The sequence below is a fragment of the Artemia franciscana genome, chromosome 15, assembly GCF_032884065.1.
Source record: "Artemia franciscana chromosome 15, ASM3288406v1, whole genome shotgun sequence".
NCBI lineage: Eukaryota > Metazoa > Arthropoda > Branchiopoda > Anostraca > Artemiidae > Artemia > Artemia franciscana.
The window spans coordinates 1,172,421-1,190,180 of record NC_088877.1 but is presented as its reverse complement, the minus strand read 5'-3'; the positions used below and the strand labels follow the sequence as shown (position 1 = coordinate 1,190,180).

Sequence of the window (17,760 nt, the reverse complement as noted above, 5' to 3'; positions counted from 1 at the left end):
TATAAGGTTTTTTGACTATGGTGAATAAAATGGCTATCTCAGAATTTTGATCCGGTGACTTTGGGGAAAAAATGAGCGTGGGAGGGGGCCTAGGTGCCCTCCAATTTTTTTGGTCACTTAAAAAGGGCACTAGAACTTTTAGTTTCCGTTAGAATGAGCCCTTTTGCGACATTCTAGGACCACTGATTCGATACGATCACCCCTGGAAAAAGAAAAAAAAACAAATAAACACGCATCCGTGATATATATATATATATATATATATATATATATATATATATATATATATATATATATATATATATATATATATATATATATATATATATATATATATATATATAAGGATCGTATGTCTCAGATGCTCAATTTTTGACTCGAATTTGATCCGGGGACATAGGGAGTTCGAGGAGGGAAACAGAAATCGTGGAAAACGCTGAGAGGGGAGAGATCGGGATGAAACTTGATGGGAAGAATAAGCACAAGTTCTAGATACGCGATTAACATAATTGGAACGGATCCGTTTTCTTTGGAGGAGCTGGGGGGGGGGTAATTTGGAAAAATTAGTAAAATTGAGGTATTTTTAACTTAAGAACGGGTGACTGGATCTTAATGAAATTTTATATTTAGAAGGAATTTATGTCTCAGAGCTCTTTTTTCAGATCCCGACCAGATTTGTTGACGTTGGGGGGAGTTGGAGGGGGAAATCTTGGAAAACGCTTGGAGTGGAGGAATCGGGATGAAGCTTGGTGGATAGAATAAGCAAATGTCCTTGATACGTAGTTGACGTAACCGTACTGGATTCGCTCTCTTTAGGGGGTGTGGGGGGAGGGGTTCAGTGATTTGGTGAGTTTGATACTTCTGGGCGTGCTAGGACGATGAAAATTGGTAGGCGTGTCAAGGAGCTGTACAAATTGACCTGATAAAGTCGTTTTCCCAGATTCAACCATCTGAAGGGCTAAAGGGAGAGGAAAAAGAAAAAATGTGGTATTTATTACTTACGAGTGGGTGATCGGATCTTAATGAATTTTGATATTTATTTTAAATCCTGACCGGCATTAGGCCTCTGATTTTTCTTTCAAATCAATCTATTGATTTTTAGAATTTTGTTAGAGCTCATATCATATGAGCTCTTGGCTCTTAGCTCTTCTTGCTTCGTCACAAGTGCCATATGAGCTCTTAGCTCTTGTTTATAATTTTTTTGAGAACGGCCCTTGGATATAGATCGGAAACATTCATTTGGGGATAAAAATTTCACTATCTTAGATCCCATTGTTTACCTGTAGTTGTTTGTATGATGGAAATGTAGTCTGATCTTCGTCGTTATTTATATTGAATACCCCAGCTTTATCCTTGAGGTGCGCTTAATTTTACCTTCACAAGTTTTCACACACGCTGGTGGAAAAGAGTGTAATAGTCGTGGGCACCGTCAAGGGGCGCAGGGGGCCCCCTGGAAATTTGGGACCATAAAGTAATTATAAGGAAACCTAAGGAAAAAGAGTAGAATAGGAGGAGATCATGGAAAAAATTTATGTTGCCCTATTGTTGGCTGCCTGCCAATATATTTTGAGCATGAATAAGGAAAATTTAAGTTCTACTTTGTGACTGAGTGACTCCTTTCTAGTTTTCCTCAAACATGTTTTCTTTATGATTTGATGGGAGTAACACACACACACACAAAAAATCAATTCATAGTGATGAATGGTAAGTAAATAGCGATCCATGTCAATAATGAGTGTAAGAGCCTAGCTATTGATAACATTCAATCAAAGAATCAGCTTTTTATGGTGATCCTAAATATATGTTTGTTTATTAGTAATTAGTGCAGTTATTACTACACAAGAATGTTCGTATAATTATAAAAAAGACAAAGAAAAAAAGTTAATAAGGGGCAATTTTGGTAAAAAGTATGCCGTCAATTTTTGCTTGCACTGCAAGAGTGCCCATGAGCTGATATAAGAAGCCATTATAATCAGAAAAATTAAAATTTTTTATTTGATTTTCTTAATTTTAGTTTTAATGTTTTACTTTGAACAAAGTACTTTGGTAGTTCATTACTTTTTATAAACAATTGAGTCTAAAGGCATTAAATATTTTGGTGTTTGATAACCAAGTTCAAAACTCTTTATATTGTTAAAAACGTCGGTCCAACGCTTCGGCATTGCTCAACAAAACTGAATGCTGGGAGTTAATATCTTAGTTTTTGCAATTAGGCTATTGTTTTTTTTGTGATTAATTACTTTTATCATTTTATATACTTTTACTTTAATTGACATACTTTTTCCATTGCCTTTAGAAAATGTTAGTCTCTAAGCTTCATTAAATAAAAAAAAACAAGTTATTTCAACTGAAAGTAAGGAGCAACATTAAAACTTAAAACGAACAGAAATTATTTATGAGGGAGGTTGCCCTCCTTCTCAACACCTTGCTCTTCACACTACATTTTTCGGCACTTAGAAAAAGCTACTAGTTGTGCTAACTAAACGACCCTTGTGTTTCAGGAGTTGTTTTAAAGAATTGGTACAAAATTCAACTTTGGCGTAAGGAGCGAGGTTTTAAGGAGGGGGCAACCCCCTCGTATACGTAATAATTTCTCCTCGTTTTAAATTTTAATGCTACTCCTTACTTTCAGTTGAAAAATTTATTTTATTTAAACTTTGTTTCTGATCGTTTTTCAAATAACGCCTGGATGCCTGGCTCCACCTCCACGGGAAAATCCTCCTCCCCACAGAAATATCTTCTGGGCAATTCAATCCTGGCCAAAATTTACCTGGACAATTACCCTTAGCGTCTCCACGCTAACATTGAATTGGTAAAGAGAAAGCAAGATATAAAGAAATTTCGTGTATGAACTCTGGCAAATTCACCCAGTGTAAAACTTCTCCTGAAAAGTTCACCCCTTGGAAAACATGCATCGACGATGATTCTTCTGAAAAAAAGAATAATTCCACATTTTGACGATTGGAGCTTGAAACCCCAATGGTGGGTTTCTCTGATATGATGAATTTAATAAAGGGATTTTCAATAAGATCGTTTGCTTTTTTGGGAGTGTTTCCCCTTTTTTCGAAAATCAGGCAAATTTTCTCAGGTTTTTGGTTTTGGGTGGGTCACAATAAACTGAAAGAATTTTATATATTTAGAATCAATATAAAAAGCTAATACTGCCGGTATAGCAATTGTCATGATAATTCCATTTTTAGTTTTGGTGAATATTGGTCAGTCACTTTTTACTTCCAGTGTTTTAATCACTATCTATTTGATAAGATTATTTTATGAAGAGAATTTTTTTGAAGCTGAATATTAAGTTTAAATTTTTGTTTTTCTTTCGCTATTCTATTTTTCTAATGTCTGAATATATAAGGGATTTAAGTTTATGGGGGAGAATGGTCCTGTTATGAAAGAGGTATATTTTACATGGCCGTTATAAAATCAAAACGTGGTATCTATGCAGGCAGGATGATTTTTGAGCAATTATTCCTTCTGTAAACTCCTTGAGTGTTAACTCAAGGAGTTAACGGAGTTAGGAGTCAAGGAGTTAGGAGTTCTGTAAACTCCCTTGAGTGTTACTCCTTCTGTAAACTATTCTAAGGCGCAAAAAATTGCATTAAGACAACTCTATATCTGTTATGATCTACGGAAGCAATAAATATTTCTGTAAATTTGGTTTGAATTTGATTTTCTTTTAAAATTAAACGTATAATAATTATATATTTTATTGATTAAATAAAGTGATCCCTTTACCAGGAATCCTTGTCGTTTAAGATTTACTGTATTTTGTTTAATTTTGCATACAATTTAATTGCTCTTTTTATTTGAGAGTTTTTCCTAAAAGTATTTAAAATAAACGTATTCTTACGAAAAAAAAATTCTGAAATATATTCCCTGTCACCCAACCACCACTGATATTTTGGCATTTGCCCCCCCCCCCTGGAAAATTTTCTGCCGGTGCCCTCGGTAATAGTACCAAACTTTCGGCGAGTATAGTGACATAAAAGCTTTGTTTCGAATCAAATAACCATTCAACTCACTAGCATGTTTTATTTGAATTTACTAATAATTTATTTAATTTTTTGATTTTAGAAGTATTAATGTAAATATATGGCTACTTCAAGTTACTTTTTGATAATAATTATACGCGTTAGTTCTGCTACAAAAAGTGGCTTTGCAACATCATCTTATTGTTAATATGATATCATGCTTTCTTCTACACTATATTAACTCGGGTCTTGACTATAAGTCAACGGATTATAGCTTTGAATCATCCTTATTATTTGTTTAAGGTGGTCTCTTGTTTGTCAAAAGACGTCATTTCTAGGATAGGCTGTTTATAAGCTACACCAGGCGGTATATGTGCATACAGTCCCCAGAAATGCTTGAGGATTTGTCCCAAATATTTTTTCTAAAAAATGTGGATAACACAAGATTGATTACAATAAGTCAAGTTGTAATACGGCTTTATAAATTAAAATAATTGAAAGGGTAATACTCTGCCTAATTTAGGGTTTCCTTCTCTACTTACTTTATTTTTGGTGAGAATTAGGAGGAGGTTGACTTCGCCTGAATGTCGAATTTGACCAGGCCGACCCCTTCTGTGAGAACCTCGGCTGTTTTATTCAAGATGCATTTTGTGACTTCTTTTGACAAACTTGAAGTTATAGTTCAGCCTGTTCTAGGAATTTACATCCTCAGAAAAGGTGCAGGTATAGTCTTACTGTTTTGGGATGTGCAGAAAAGTCTGTTTTCTTGAGAATATGGTCAAGTTTTCGCGAAACAAACAGCTCTACGCAAATTAGTATGAAAAACTGGTCGAAAAGTACTGTTCATTTATACTTTTTTCGAAGCGCGGTAAGTCCATCCTTCCCGCAAAATTGCCATTGACCCAAAAGCTGCTCGTTGGAATTCAGAATTTCATGGAAGCTTATTTCTGTAGTCAAGCTATGCTCCTTAGAGATCTTAATTATGTTTTGTAAATCTTCATCCGTCCCGATTGCAATTTTGTAAGTAATTTCCAGCATAGCTCATTTTTTTCTTTGATCCCCCCCCATCCCCCGAAATAATTGTGTATGTACTTTCTGGAACCAGTTTGCGTATATGCGTGCCTAAAAAGGGGAGGATGGAAAGATAAGACAAGATTTATTCATCATGAATACGCATATGGAAAAATGGCAATTTTTCCATACGGCAATGGAAAAATGAATAAAATTCTGTAGTTTATTGCTATTATAATAAAGAACTTCAAACATTGAAAAAAAGATCTTCTTTGAACGGTGTCACAAGCCTAAGTATTACTTTTTATTTCAAATAATTTGCTTTTTCCAAGTTTTTATTGTATGCACAAGGGTCAACTGTTTCACCTTCTGGAAAACACTCGATTTGGAGAATTCAAAGTGTATTCATGAATGGACACCACTTTTTTGAAGTCAAAAGCCTTGCTTTAATTGCTGCTAAGAGCTGTTAGATGGTGTGAGCGTCCAGCAAATTACCGTCGGTTCTCGCTACCGGGATTTTATTCTAGTTGAACATTTTCTGTTTTCAATTTAGGCGCTTTAAAGGAAACAATCTGTTTGGGAATACTGCAATCGTACCTTTGCGGCAAAAAAACGGAGGGAGGTATCTTACGTTCCTCATGATTTCGCATTAGAGTGAGCATAAGATGACTGCTCTTTGCTGACCATCTTTGGTTATAGGGCTGCTCAGAGAATACTGAAACATTAGAGCATGTGGCTGACTAGTCTGGCCTTGTTTTCGCTAAAAAACACCGTTTAATATATTTACCTTGATAATTTTTATAATATATAATAATATACATATGGTAATGTTTCTTATATAGGTCAACTGTTTTTTGTGTGACCTTTTCCCCTCATCCCCCCCCCCCGAAAATTAATTTCATTTTGGCTTGAATGCACTATTTAAGATACTTGCTTCTTTTTTTTTTATTAAGAACTTGCCTCTTTTTTAGTATTAAAAAACTAAATTATTAAAGTATTAAATTATTATTAAAGTATTATTATTTAAAGTATTAAAACTACTTTTTTATTATTTAAGCAATCTTATTTTTTAGATCATTTTCCAAAAAAGGAAAAACGTGGGAGGTCCTTTTTTGCTACAATAATGTATTCACACCTGAAATGCACTGTTCGTTCTCTTGCTCTTTGAGTTTTTGCACAATTTCATTCTATCTGCTTTTTAATGCCTAGGCCTTTAAAGGGGATTCAAGGGGCCTTTGCCCTTCCTGCATCTGTGAAGAATGAAATTGAATGTGTTTTTTCATCAAGTTATGCATGTCAGTAAGATATTTTTATTTAAAAGGCAATTTTAAATCTCCTCCTTTTTGCAAAATTATCCTTCAGGTGCCCATGATTCGCGGGTCCGTAAAAGAGTAGGTGCAATTATTTACTTATTTTGCTGTCACACTGTGCTGTTATCAATTTTGCTATCTCTATTAATTCTTATTTTATGGTCAGTTTTTGGCTTTGCTTAGTATTATTTCTTTTTTTGTTCGCAGATGACCAGGCGCATGTGCAAGGCTCTATGTTTAAGTCTATGTTTGGTCTACTTAGGCAGTCGAAAAAGGAGCAGCAGGACCCTTTAGCTGAAGGAGGAGTGTATCTAGATGATTTGAATTTGGATCGAATGGACCCAGAGTTGGCGGCCATTTATTTCCCTAATGCTGCTTATGATCCTAACCACCATCGAAAAATTGAAAAAGGTTTCTCCACGTAATCTTTTAAGTGCTCGTGCATACGATTAATCTTTTTGTTCTACCACTTTGAATGACAACCCTGAGAACAAATTTTTTATAACCCAAATGACTGCACAGGGATTCATGGAGGGGGGGGGGGAAGGGTATTGAAACTGAAAAACAGTGTAAACTTTAATATCTAAATTTTACGGGAGGGGGTATTTGGTGGTCATTGAGTGATTTCAGGGGAGGAAAAATATCCAAGTATATATATATATATATATATATATATATATATATATATATATATATATATATATATATATATATATATATATATATATATATATATATATATATATATATATATATATATATATATATATATATATAATAGGTATTTCAAACCTATACACAAAGGTACAAAGAGGTTCAATCCTTAGGGGGGGGTAGAGCAGAGAAGAGAATAGGTCAAAATACGAACAAATTGTGTTTTTTTCGTTGTTTGTTAATCTTTTTCTCTAAGATTTTCCAGGAATATTTGAAAGGTAATTCCCTGGGGCCTTTTCCAAGAAGAACGGAGTAACTTTTTTTTTAAAAGTCAATATTTTGGAAAAAACTTTTGCAAATGACCAATCGCCGCTCCCATAAATTGATGTTGAATAATCCAGTTTCTTAAACTTATGGAGCTATGCAGTTTCGTTGTTTGTAAGCAATCCTATTACTAATTTTCCTGCTATATCATTTAATCGCTTTAAGGGAATAGTACGCACTGCAGAGACGGGAGCAGGTCGATAATTTCCCTAATTCTTTCGATGTTGCTATGTCATTTTTGGGTGTCTATTCGACTAGACAGATAAAACTGGCAACATAACAAAGGGGCGTGTTAATTTAATAATAGACCTTTTGCTAAAATTGATTTTGATTGTGGAATTTTTTTAAAATTCATAGTTCGAAAAATTTTTTCTCCTTTGGATCGGGAAATGGAATCCTAAAGAAGAAGAAAAAGATCAATCATTTAGAATGGGAACAAATGTACTTGTGTTACTGCGTTGTATTTCGAGCGTGTGTGTTTTTGTCTAGCTTATGTTTTGAAATATTTATATTTAGCTGTACACTAGTCCTAAAATTAGAGTGGGTGTGGCGGTTTAACATCATACTGCAGTATCACCGCACCTGAGGCTTACACAGCCTCCCACGCCTCTCTATCCCAGTCCATTCGAAGCTTGACTCTTTACCCTCTCCTATGAAGTTCCAGTTTCCTCTAAGTCATTTCTCGTGATCTCTTCCTGCCACACTTGAGGGAATCCTGCTTTTTTTTTTACTCGACTGATCGCCAAAAATTAAATTTTTTTTTTGGCAATGTGCCATCCTTCGTCATTAAAATATGACTTTCATCATATCTCAGCCTTTCATCATAGCCCTAGAAAGTGGGACCCAGTCACATTATTGTTCAGCTTATTATTTGACGTAGGTTAGTCAAATCATTTCCTAAAAGTGTCCTTAGATGATTGTCCTGAAACACATCTAGGATATGTTTCTTAACTTTTCAAGTTGGACCCATACTTGACCTTTGACTACAGTGATTGCTACTATGGCCACCGTCCAATATCCAAATCTTAACCCAGCTACTTTTTTCCTACTTTCCATACTTCTTTCAGCTGCAAAAAACTACTACTACTACTACTACTACTAAGCCGTCCTGGCTAAGTGGTTGGCGCGCTGGTTTAAGAATTCTTTGTCCAAGTGGCATGGGTTCGATCTCTGGCATAGGCAGTTATTTGATTTGTGACGGGGGTCAGTGGTGTGACTGTAAGCTCAGCCAGAGTTGACCCAGCTTTCAGTGGTTGCCTGGAGAAACCTGGGGAAGCTAAGCAGGAAGGGTATGCGAAAGCACAGGATGGCTGGCCCCCAACCCCCATTGCACTTCCTGGCTGAAGGGCCACGAAATGGAGATCTGCACTGCCGGTTCGGACAACACAGCTAGGCACGCTCCTCTTCCATCCCAATCTACTCAAACCCTCCCTCTTTACACCCTCCCAGGAAGTTCCCATTTCCGTTGGATCTTTCTTTACGATAACATCCCACCCCAGATGAGGGCGACCTGCTTTCCGTTTAGCCCTAGACGGTTGGCCAAAAAGGACAATCGTCGGTAATCTGTCATCCTTCATCCGCAGAACGTGCCCTAGCCATCTCAACCTTTCTTTCATTATAGCCCTAGAAAGCGGGAAGGAACCACATTTTTCGTACAGCCTACTGTTTGAAATACGGTCTGCCAGCCGGGCACCCAGAACAGTCCGTAGGCAATTTCTCTGAAAGATATCTTGTAAATCTTCATCTGCTTTTCGGAACACCTATGCTTCAGAGCCATATTTGACCACTGTCATCATTGTACCTTCCAATATTCTATTCTTGGTTTGCAGACTTATCTTTCTATTCTTCCAAACTTTTTTTGACTGTGCAAAAACACCCTGAGCCTTAGCTATTCTACTTTTAACATTTTCACTGCTCTCACTGTCTTTACTAATAATACTACCAAGGTAAGTGAAGCTGCCCACCTGATCAATCCTTTCGTTACCCAACGTCACCTTTTCATCTTAACTTATTCCTAGCCTTAGTGACTTAGTCTTCTTAATATTAATTTTCAAACCTACTCTAACCCCCTGAATTCGCAAAACCTCTAAAAGTTCATTCATTTTGCTCAGACTTTCATCTAGGATTCTTAAATATTCAATATAATCTAACTCCGGGAGATTTATTCCTCCCCATTTGATTCCGTAGTCTCCCATTTCCTTCCATGTGCTCTTTAAGACAAAGTCCATCAAAACAACCCATATAAAGGGGGATAGAACACAATCCTGCTTAACTCCTGATTTAATACAAAACCTGCTGTTAACCTGATTTCCTACCTTAATCGCAGCAGTATCATTCTCGTACATAGCACAAATCACTTTAATGTATTTGTCTGGTATACCATATAAAGGTAAAACCTTTGCTGAAGCTTCTTCTAATAACATAATCAAACGCTTACTCATAATATATAAAACTGAGGGTTAAAGGTGTTTGATAACTCAGGCACTTCTCAATTATTAGCTTAAGAGTGAAAATCTGGTCGGCACATCCTCTACCTTTGTAAAACCGCACTGTTCTTCTCTTAAAACTATGTCTACAGCATGATTCAGTCTAAAAGGTATCATATTACCATGTAGTTTGATACCTACAGAGACCAGGCTAATGCCTCGATAATTACGACACTCGCTCTTATCACCTTTCTTATACAATGGTTTAATTAAGGTTTTCCTAAAATAATTAGGTACTTTCCCTTTTTCAAAAATCATATTCATAATCTTCAGTAACTGATTTCTAACCTCAGAGCCACGATATTTAAGAAACTAATTTATCAGACTATCAGCACCTGGAACCTTATTAATTTTTAATCCTTTTAGTAGTGTCGCTAATTCTTCCTCACCAAACAAATCTTCCTTCACATCCTAGTTGTCATAAACTTCTTCATTTTTCTCTATATCTTTTCCTGCAACTGTTTCTTGGTTTAGCACATTCTCAAAATGTTCTCCCCATCTCTCTTTAACTCTTTCCTTATCACTAATTGTGGCACCGACCAATATTTAACTGGGACAAGTCTGGATTGACTACTGCCTCTCAATTTATTAACATGCCAATACAATATTTTACTATTATGCCATTTAGCTGTATCTTCCAGATCCTTGGCAATTTTATCCATAGCCTCCACTTCACACCTCCTTAGTTCATATGTTAATGCTTCTCTCCTCTTTCTTTACATTCCTCTTGTTTTCATATGATCTATCACCCAGATAGTTCTTGCGCAAACCTCTTCTCATCGTTACTAAACATAAAGCTTTTTCACTAATATTCCTAGCTGCAGTCTTGACTTTCTTCCCTAAAATACCATCAGCAACTTCACAAATTGTTTTTCTAAAATTATTCCAACCGTCTTCCACATTGTCAAATTTTAAACTCTCAAGTTTAGTATTGAACTGTTCCTGGAAATATTCTCTCAAATTTTCATCCTGGAGTCTACCAACATCATAAGTTCCCGGGAGGTAATTACTCCTCCGAAATGTCAGCTTTTAATTAACCATAGACACTGCTAGATGGTAATATTTACTTTTAATATCAATTACAACACTCCTACGTACCCTAGTATCTTGTATTGATCCTGTCAGTCTTCGGTTTACTATAACATAACCAATAAGGTTTGCTGTCTTACCATCACGTGAATACCATGTCAACTTAATTTTATGACCAAACACCGTATTGGTTATAACTAGATTGTTATACTTACAAAATTGCAAAAGTCTATACTGTTTTCTGCGATTACTGTTTTCTTTTCCTACACAAAATTTACCTAGGCAAGGATACTATCTATCGCTATTTCTACCGACCTGGGAGTTAAAATTTCCTAGTAAAAACGCATATTTCTACCTGTGACCCTGTCCATCTGCTCCTGTAACTGTTAAGTAAATTTCATCTGAGTCTCTAGTATCTCCGTAAGTCGGCTGAACAGATGCATATCGTACTATAACTTATGCCCTGAACTTTTTGGTAATAAAATGAGCAATTAGTATTTTATTATTAATACCTTCCCAGCCTAAACAAGACTTAGCAGCTTTTTTATTTATTATGAGCCCTACTCCCTGCGAAAAAAAAATCCAGAGTCCTGGCTATTTCCCTTTTGTATCTTAAAAACATCCACTATCTTTGCTAATATCGCTATGTAGGTAAGGGAAGCTATTCGGATCAATTTCCTCCTTACTTAACATCTTTCCTTCGTCTTCATTGATTCCTAGTCTAAGTGACGTAGCCTTTTTAGCATTAATTTTGAAGTCGTACCCTGATTCTTGATTCTCGTACCCTGAATTTTCAAAATCTCTTTTTTTCTTTTATTTTGCTCAAGCATTTATTGAGGACTTTTAAAACGTCTGTATGCTATTATCAAACAGTTCGTGGTAACGAACTGTAGTAAGGAGCGACCCGGCTCAATAGTAACCAAAACTCTAAAAAATTGAATTTTGATATTAATAGCTACATCAAAAGAATCGCATTTTAATGCTCATTTTAAATATATAAGTTTCATCAAGTTTAGTCCTACCCATCAAAAGTTACGAGCCTGAGAAAATTTGCCTTATTTAAGAAAATAGGGGAAAACACCCCCTAAAAGTCGTAGGATCTTAACGAAAATGACACCATCAGATTCAGCGTATCAGAGAACCCTACTGTAGAAGTTTCAAGCTCCTATCTATAAATGTGGAATTTTGTATTTTTTTCCAGAAGACAAATCACGGGTGCGTGTTTATTTGTTTGTTTTTTTGTTGTTTTTTTTTTCTTTTTCCCAGGGGACATCGTATCGACCAAGTGGTCCTAGAATGTCGCAAGAGGGCTCATTCTAACGGAAATGAAAAGTTCTAGTGCCCTTTTTAAGTGACCAAAAAATTGGAGGGCATCTAGGCCCCCTCCCACGCTCATTTTTTCCCAAGGTCAACGGATCAAAATTTTGAGATAGCCATTTTGTTCAGCATAGTCGAAAACCATAATAACTATGTCTTTGGGGATGACTTACTCCCCCACAATCCCTGGGGGAGGGGCTGCAAGTTACAAACTTTGACCAGTGTTTACATATAGTAATGGTTATTGGGAAGTGTACAGACGTTTTCAGGGGGATTTTTATTTTGTCTGGGGGTGGGGCTGAGGAGAGGGGGCTATGTTGGAGGAATCTGTCATGGGGGAAGGAAAATTCAATGAAAAGGGCGCAGGATTTTCTAGCATTACTATAAGAAAACAATGAAAAATAAACATGAAAACTTTTTTCAGATGAAAGGAAGGAGTAGTATTGAAACTTAAAATGAACAGATATTATTACGAATATGAGGGGTTCTAATAATACTTTAGCATAAAGAGCGAGGTATTTAGGAGGAGATAAAAACCTCGCTCTTTATGCTAAAGTATTTTTAGTAATTTCAACTATTTATTCTACGGCCTTTCTGATTCAGGGGTCATTCTTAAAGAATTGGGACAAAACTTACGATTTAGTGTAAAGAGCGAGGTATTAACGAGGGTACAAACCCCCTCGTATACATAATAAAAATATAAGGTTATGAAAGTTTGTTACGTAAGTTAATTCTTAAGTTACGTATATTTTTTACTAATAAAAACGTTCGTTAAAAATTAAAAGTTCTAGTTGCCTTTTTAAGTAACCGAAAAATTGGAGGGCAACTAGGCCTCCTTCTCCTCCCCTTATTTCTCAAAATCGTCTGATCAAAACTAAGAGAAAGCCATTTAGCCAAAAAAGAATTAATATACAAATTTCATTTTAATAATTTATGTGCGGAGAGCCAAAACCAAACATGCATTAATTCAAAAATGTTCAGAAATTAAATAAAAAAAACTAATTTTTTTAGCTGAAAGTAAGGAGCGACATTAAAACTTAAAACGAACAGAAATTACTCCGTATATGAAATGGGTTGTCCCCTCCGCAATCCCTCGCTCTTTACGCTAAAGTTTGACTCTTTGCCACAATTCTACTTTTTAAAACAATTAAAAACTTTAGCGTAAAGAGCGAAGGATGGCGGAGGGGACAACCCATTTCATATACGGAGTAGTTTCTGTTCGTTATAAGTTTTAATGTCGCTCCTTACTTTCAGCTAAAAAAAATAGTTTTTTTTATTTAATTTTTATAAGAGTTATACCTTCTCATTTGCTTATTGCTTTACAAAAGTTTGCTAAGTCAAACATCACTCTTCAAAATTAAAATATCAAAGCTCGAATTGGGATGCGTCCAAACATAAAGAGAGCGTATAAGCTGGCTATATATAAAAACAAATTATAAACTGAACGGTTCAGAGGCAAAACCGATTGTCATAAAACAAGTAGTTGAGAAAATTCAAAGACTTTGTTTAGTGCTGGTTTTAATTTATATACATCAATCTTTGGGCGGAAAAAATACCCAGAGTTATCGGTATTATCTTATGCGTTTGAGCACGAAGAATGTTCTTCAGATCATTTAGAATGTACTCAGTAAAATTAGCATCTAAAAACGTAGTATTTAATTTTTGATGCATGATACCCCCCCCCCAAAAAAAAAGATTTTTAGGCGTAGGTCCTTCGACCCTTTTTCCTTTTCTGTATAAGCTTTTAGAACTTCGCGTTTGTTTTAGAGTCATTGCCCCAGCCCTCCTCCCAGTGGAAAACGTTCCTGCGTACCTTCCTGTCTGGGGAGTCACCTCCCCAGGCTGGAGGTGACGGCCCTTTGTGATCATAGATTAAGAAGGGGCAGCCACCTTTTATACTATCACATTTATCACTGAGGCTCTCATTGGGTTAGTTTTGTCGGTTACAAGTTATTTGTGTAAATATATGAATGGGAAAAAGTCACCGATTTTTTTTTATTACCTTTATCAAATCGTTGAAAAATTTTTATGCCAAAAGCAACAAAAAACGACAACGAAGAAACAAACGGGACTATGGCGTGTTGTGTCTATCGTGTCTTATCTACAATTGTTGCTACTGTGTGTACAAGCTACACCAAAGCTTTAGTGTTCTCATTGAAGCAGCTCTAATAGCTTCTATGACGCTCAATCACAGTAGCGACAATTGTAGATATTGATATTGGTTGTTTTTATTTCTTGGTTTTGGATTTTCTGTTTTTAGTTTTAGTTTATATCTTTGTTTCATGAGCGTTGAAGACGCCTCGTTTTATTGAGGCGAAATATCCGCGTCGTTTCTATCGTCATTTTTTACTGGCCGTAGTCCCATTTGTTTCTTCATTGTTGAGATTTCTCTCTTTGCTGGCAAGTTCGGCTTTAGATCCTTAAATATTTCTGTGCGCCCCCTAATCAGACTGATCGGCTGTTCTATTTTTTTTTTATTTTTTTTTTTTTTTTAGGAGATAATTCGACAATTTTTATGTCAATGCACTGATTATTTAAGCTTCATCCACACGAGGAAAGTTTCCTTCTTAAATAACAAAAAATTATATTTCTTATTCGTGATCAAATTTTAGGGATTTCTCAGATTAGTATTTACTACTTATGCTGCTTTTACTTCTCGAAACTTGTGGCAGCTTTAAACCATCTAAAGCCAATTGATCACTTTTCCCCCACCCCACTTTTTTAAAGCTTTTGATTTGGTCACCTTGAAAATTTAGACAGATTTTTTGTCATTTTTGTTTTAAATTTCATCTCTGTTTATTCTTGGGTATCTGGAGCCTTCGCTCCTTTTGCTGGCCATCCACTTAAACTAAAAATATGAGCTTTGTATCCAGGTTATTTGTTTATAATACACAGAGCTTCGCAAGAGGGATGATTCGTCCCTGGAAAATTATCATCCAGGAAAATTAGAAATAAAGTGGTCTTGATTCCTTGTTTTTGTGCCCCCTCCCTCTAAATAAAACTAAGGGCAAACATACAGTTCGCTTAGTTTTGGGTCACGGTTGAAAACTTAACAACTTTACGACCAGCTAAGAAAATGTTTGAAGCAAAATGAGCTGTGTTTTTTTTTCTGAGAATTTTTTTGAAAAACTAGCCAAGAAAGCAACTTGGAAGCGAGAAAGTGACAAAACCACCTTGATTTTAGTTTTAAAATATACCGTCTTCTTTCAGAGCTTAGTTTACTAAAACCGGAAGACCCTCCTTTGCTAGATCACTTCAGGATTCAGACGAGTATGATGATGGCGGTTAAATTAGTTTTGAGGATGGCCAGGAAAAAATACGAATAAATTACTTCTATTTTATTTTAAGGTTTCTCAAAATATTATCCTTTATGTTCCCCACCTTTCTCCATGTGTTTGAGCTGGTCTATTAAGTGTTGGTTTCATTGCTCTGAGGTTTCCTCAGTCACCAACCTTAATGAGGATTTTATTCTTCCTTGCGTGCTATCACAAACGACCCGAAGTGTTTTACCCCTTAAGACTTGGAATAAAAAGACGTCTCAATATGACAAGTTTGGACTGAAAGGTAAATGAGTCAGTTCTATTGGTGTTAAAACTTGGTAGGGACCAGTTTGGTTTGTTCTGGTGATGGTTAAAGGACAATTTTCCTTCTTGGTGGCTTCTCACTCTTTTTCTATAACACTACGTGATTCATATACTAATGCGTTGTTGAGAAATAATGGGAACAAAACCCATGGGTCTGAAGAATGTGGCTACATCGCACTTTTTGTTTCTGTTCTAAAATGTAATAAATCGGTTAGCACCAACTCGGCTTGAAGAACAATTTTCCTTCTTGAGCACTTTTCATTGCACTAAATGGCTTACATACGATTACGATTTTGAAGAATAATGGCGACGAAATTCACGAGTTTGAAGATCGTGGCTACGTTGCACGTGTTTCTTCAGCTCTAAAAGTGCAAGAACTTGGTTGGCACCAATTCGGCTTGAAGAACAATTTTCCTTCTTGAGCACTTTTCATTGCACTAAATGGCTTACATACGATGGCGATTTAGAAGAATAATTGTGACGAATTCTACGAGTTTGAAGAACGTGGTCCACGTTGCACGTTTTTCTAGCTCTAATGGTGTAAGAACTCAGTTGGCGCTAATTTGGCTTGTGCTCGTTCCTGGTACTGATGGAAAATTTTCTTTCTTTGTCGCTTTTCATGCACTTTTTAAAACACTTGCCAAACGAAAGATCATATGCAGTCTACATGATATATATGCAACTGCGTCTTAGAAGAATAATGACAATTTTGTTTTCTTGACACCCTAATGATAGTAGGAAATTCGAATGAGGTATCAATTTCTTGTTTCCCGGCTCATATCAGTACATTTTAGTATCGTCCTTTTTTGTAATGTTAAATATTACTTTTGACAATCTGTCTTGAAATTCTTTCTCCCCATCTTCTTTTTTATGCTGAAAAATATTACTTTTAATAATCTGCGTTTCACCGCCTTGTTCTCATTCTATTTCCTCTAGCAGTTCCATCCCATTTTCCTTTCTGGAGTTTCTTCATTCCAATCCGTACATGCCGTATCTTATTTTTAAGACAAATTGGGGCTATTTAACGGGGCAAAATTTCCTTCCAATTGCATCTTGATCGTAAAAAGCAACTTCATTGAGCTGATAGATATCAGTGTCGATCAAGGGCGACGCAAAGAAGCATTTACATGACGTTGGACGTTCTCCACTCGTGTTGCTCTAAAATGAGAACCATCTGCACCAAAGTTCATTGTTTGCACAGAAGAAGAAGAGAAGAGAAGATTGAAGAAGAAAATAAACTCCTTTTGCACTGAATAAGAAGAAAAGAGAAGAGAAGAAGAGTAGATTGAAAAAGAAAATAAACTCCTTTTGCACAATGAACACAAAAACATGTTTTTTTTATGGTTATTTTACGGTGCACTAGGTATTGGAAACTCGAATCAATAAAAAGATAGGCATGACACATTGTAACTGGAGAGTGGTTTTGGTTCTCTCTGTGTTTGTTTTCCTGAATAGATCGATCAAAGGCCCCCCAAAAAAAAAGATAAAAAATAAAACAAAAAATGTAAAAGTTTCAGGAAATGCATGACCCATAACTTAAATGGTGACCAACAGAACTCAAGCGCCAAAGCTCAATAATATCTGTGTCAATGCAACTCGTGTATGGCCTTATGCCAGTAAACGTACCATTAGTTTAGTTGATAGTCCTATAAGGAAATAAATAAAAAAAAAAACAAGTTTTTTTTTTTAATGAAAGTAAGGAGCGACATTAAAACTTAAAACGAACAGAAATTACTTAGTATATGAAAGGGGCTTTTCCTCCTCAACGCCTCGCTCTTTACGCTGAAGTTTGACTCTTTCTCTTAACTCTACTTCTTAATACAGTAAAAAACTGGTCAAAGTTTGTAACTTGCAGTCCCTCCCACGGGGACTGTGGAGGAGTAAGTCGTCCCCAAAGACATAGTTATTAGGTTTTTAGACTATGCTGAATAAAATGGCTATCTCAGAATTTTGATCCGATGACTTTGGGAAAAAAATGAGCGTGGGAGGGGGCCTAGGTACCCTCCAATTTTTTTAGTCACTTAAAAAGGGCACTAAAACTTTTAATTTCCGTTAGAATGAGCCCTCA

At 35.8% G+C, this 17,760-nt stretch overlaps 1 protein-coding gene across 3 annotated transcripts in view; it reads left to right on the top strand.

Moving 5' to 3' along the window:
- Positions 1–17,760, top strand: part of LOC136036687 (phosphatidate phosphatase LPIN1-like) — a 127,059-nt gene that overhangs the window by 69,000 nt on the left and 40,299 nt on the right. For all 3 annotated transcript variants that reach the window (XM_065718997.1, XM_065718998.1, XM_065718996.1), the window contains exon 7: positions 6,506–6,709. In XM_065718997.1, the coding sequence (XP_065575069.1) occupies positions 6,506–6,709 (204 nt within the window). The remainder of the gene's footprint in view (positions 1–6,505; positions 6,710–17,760) is intronic.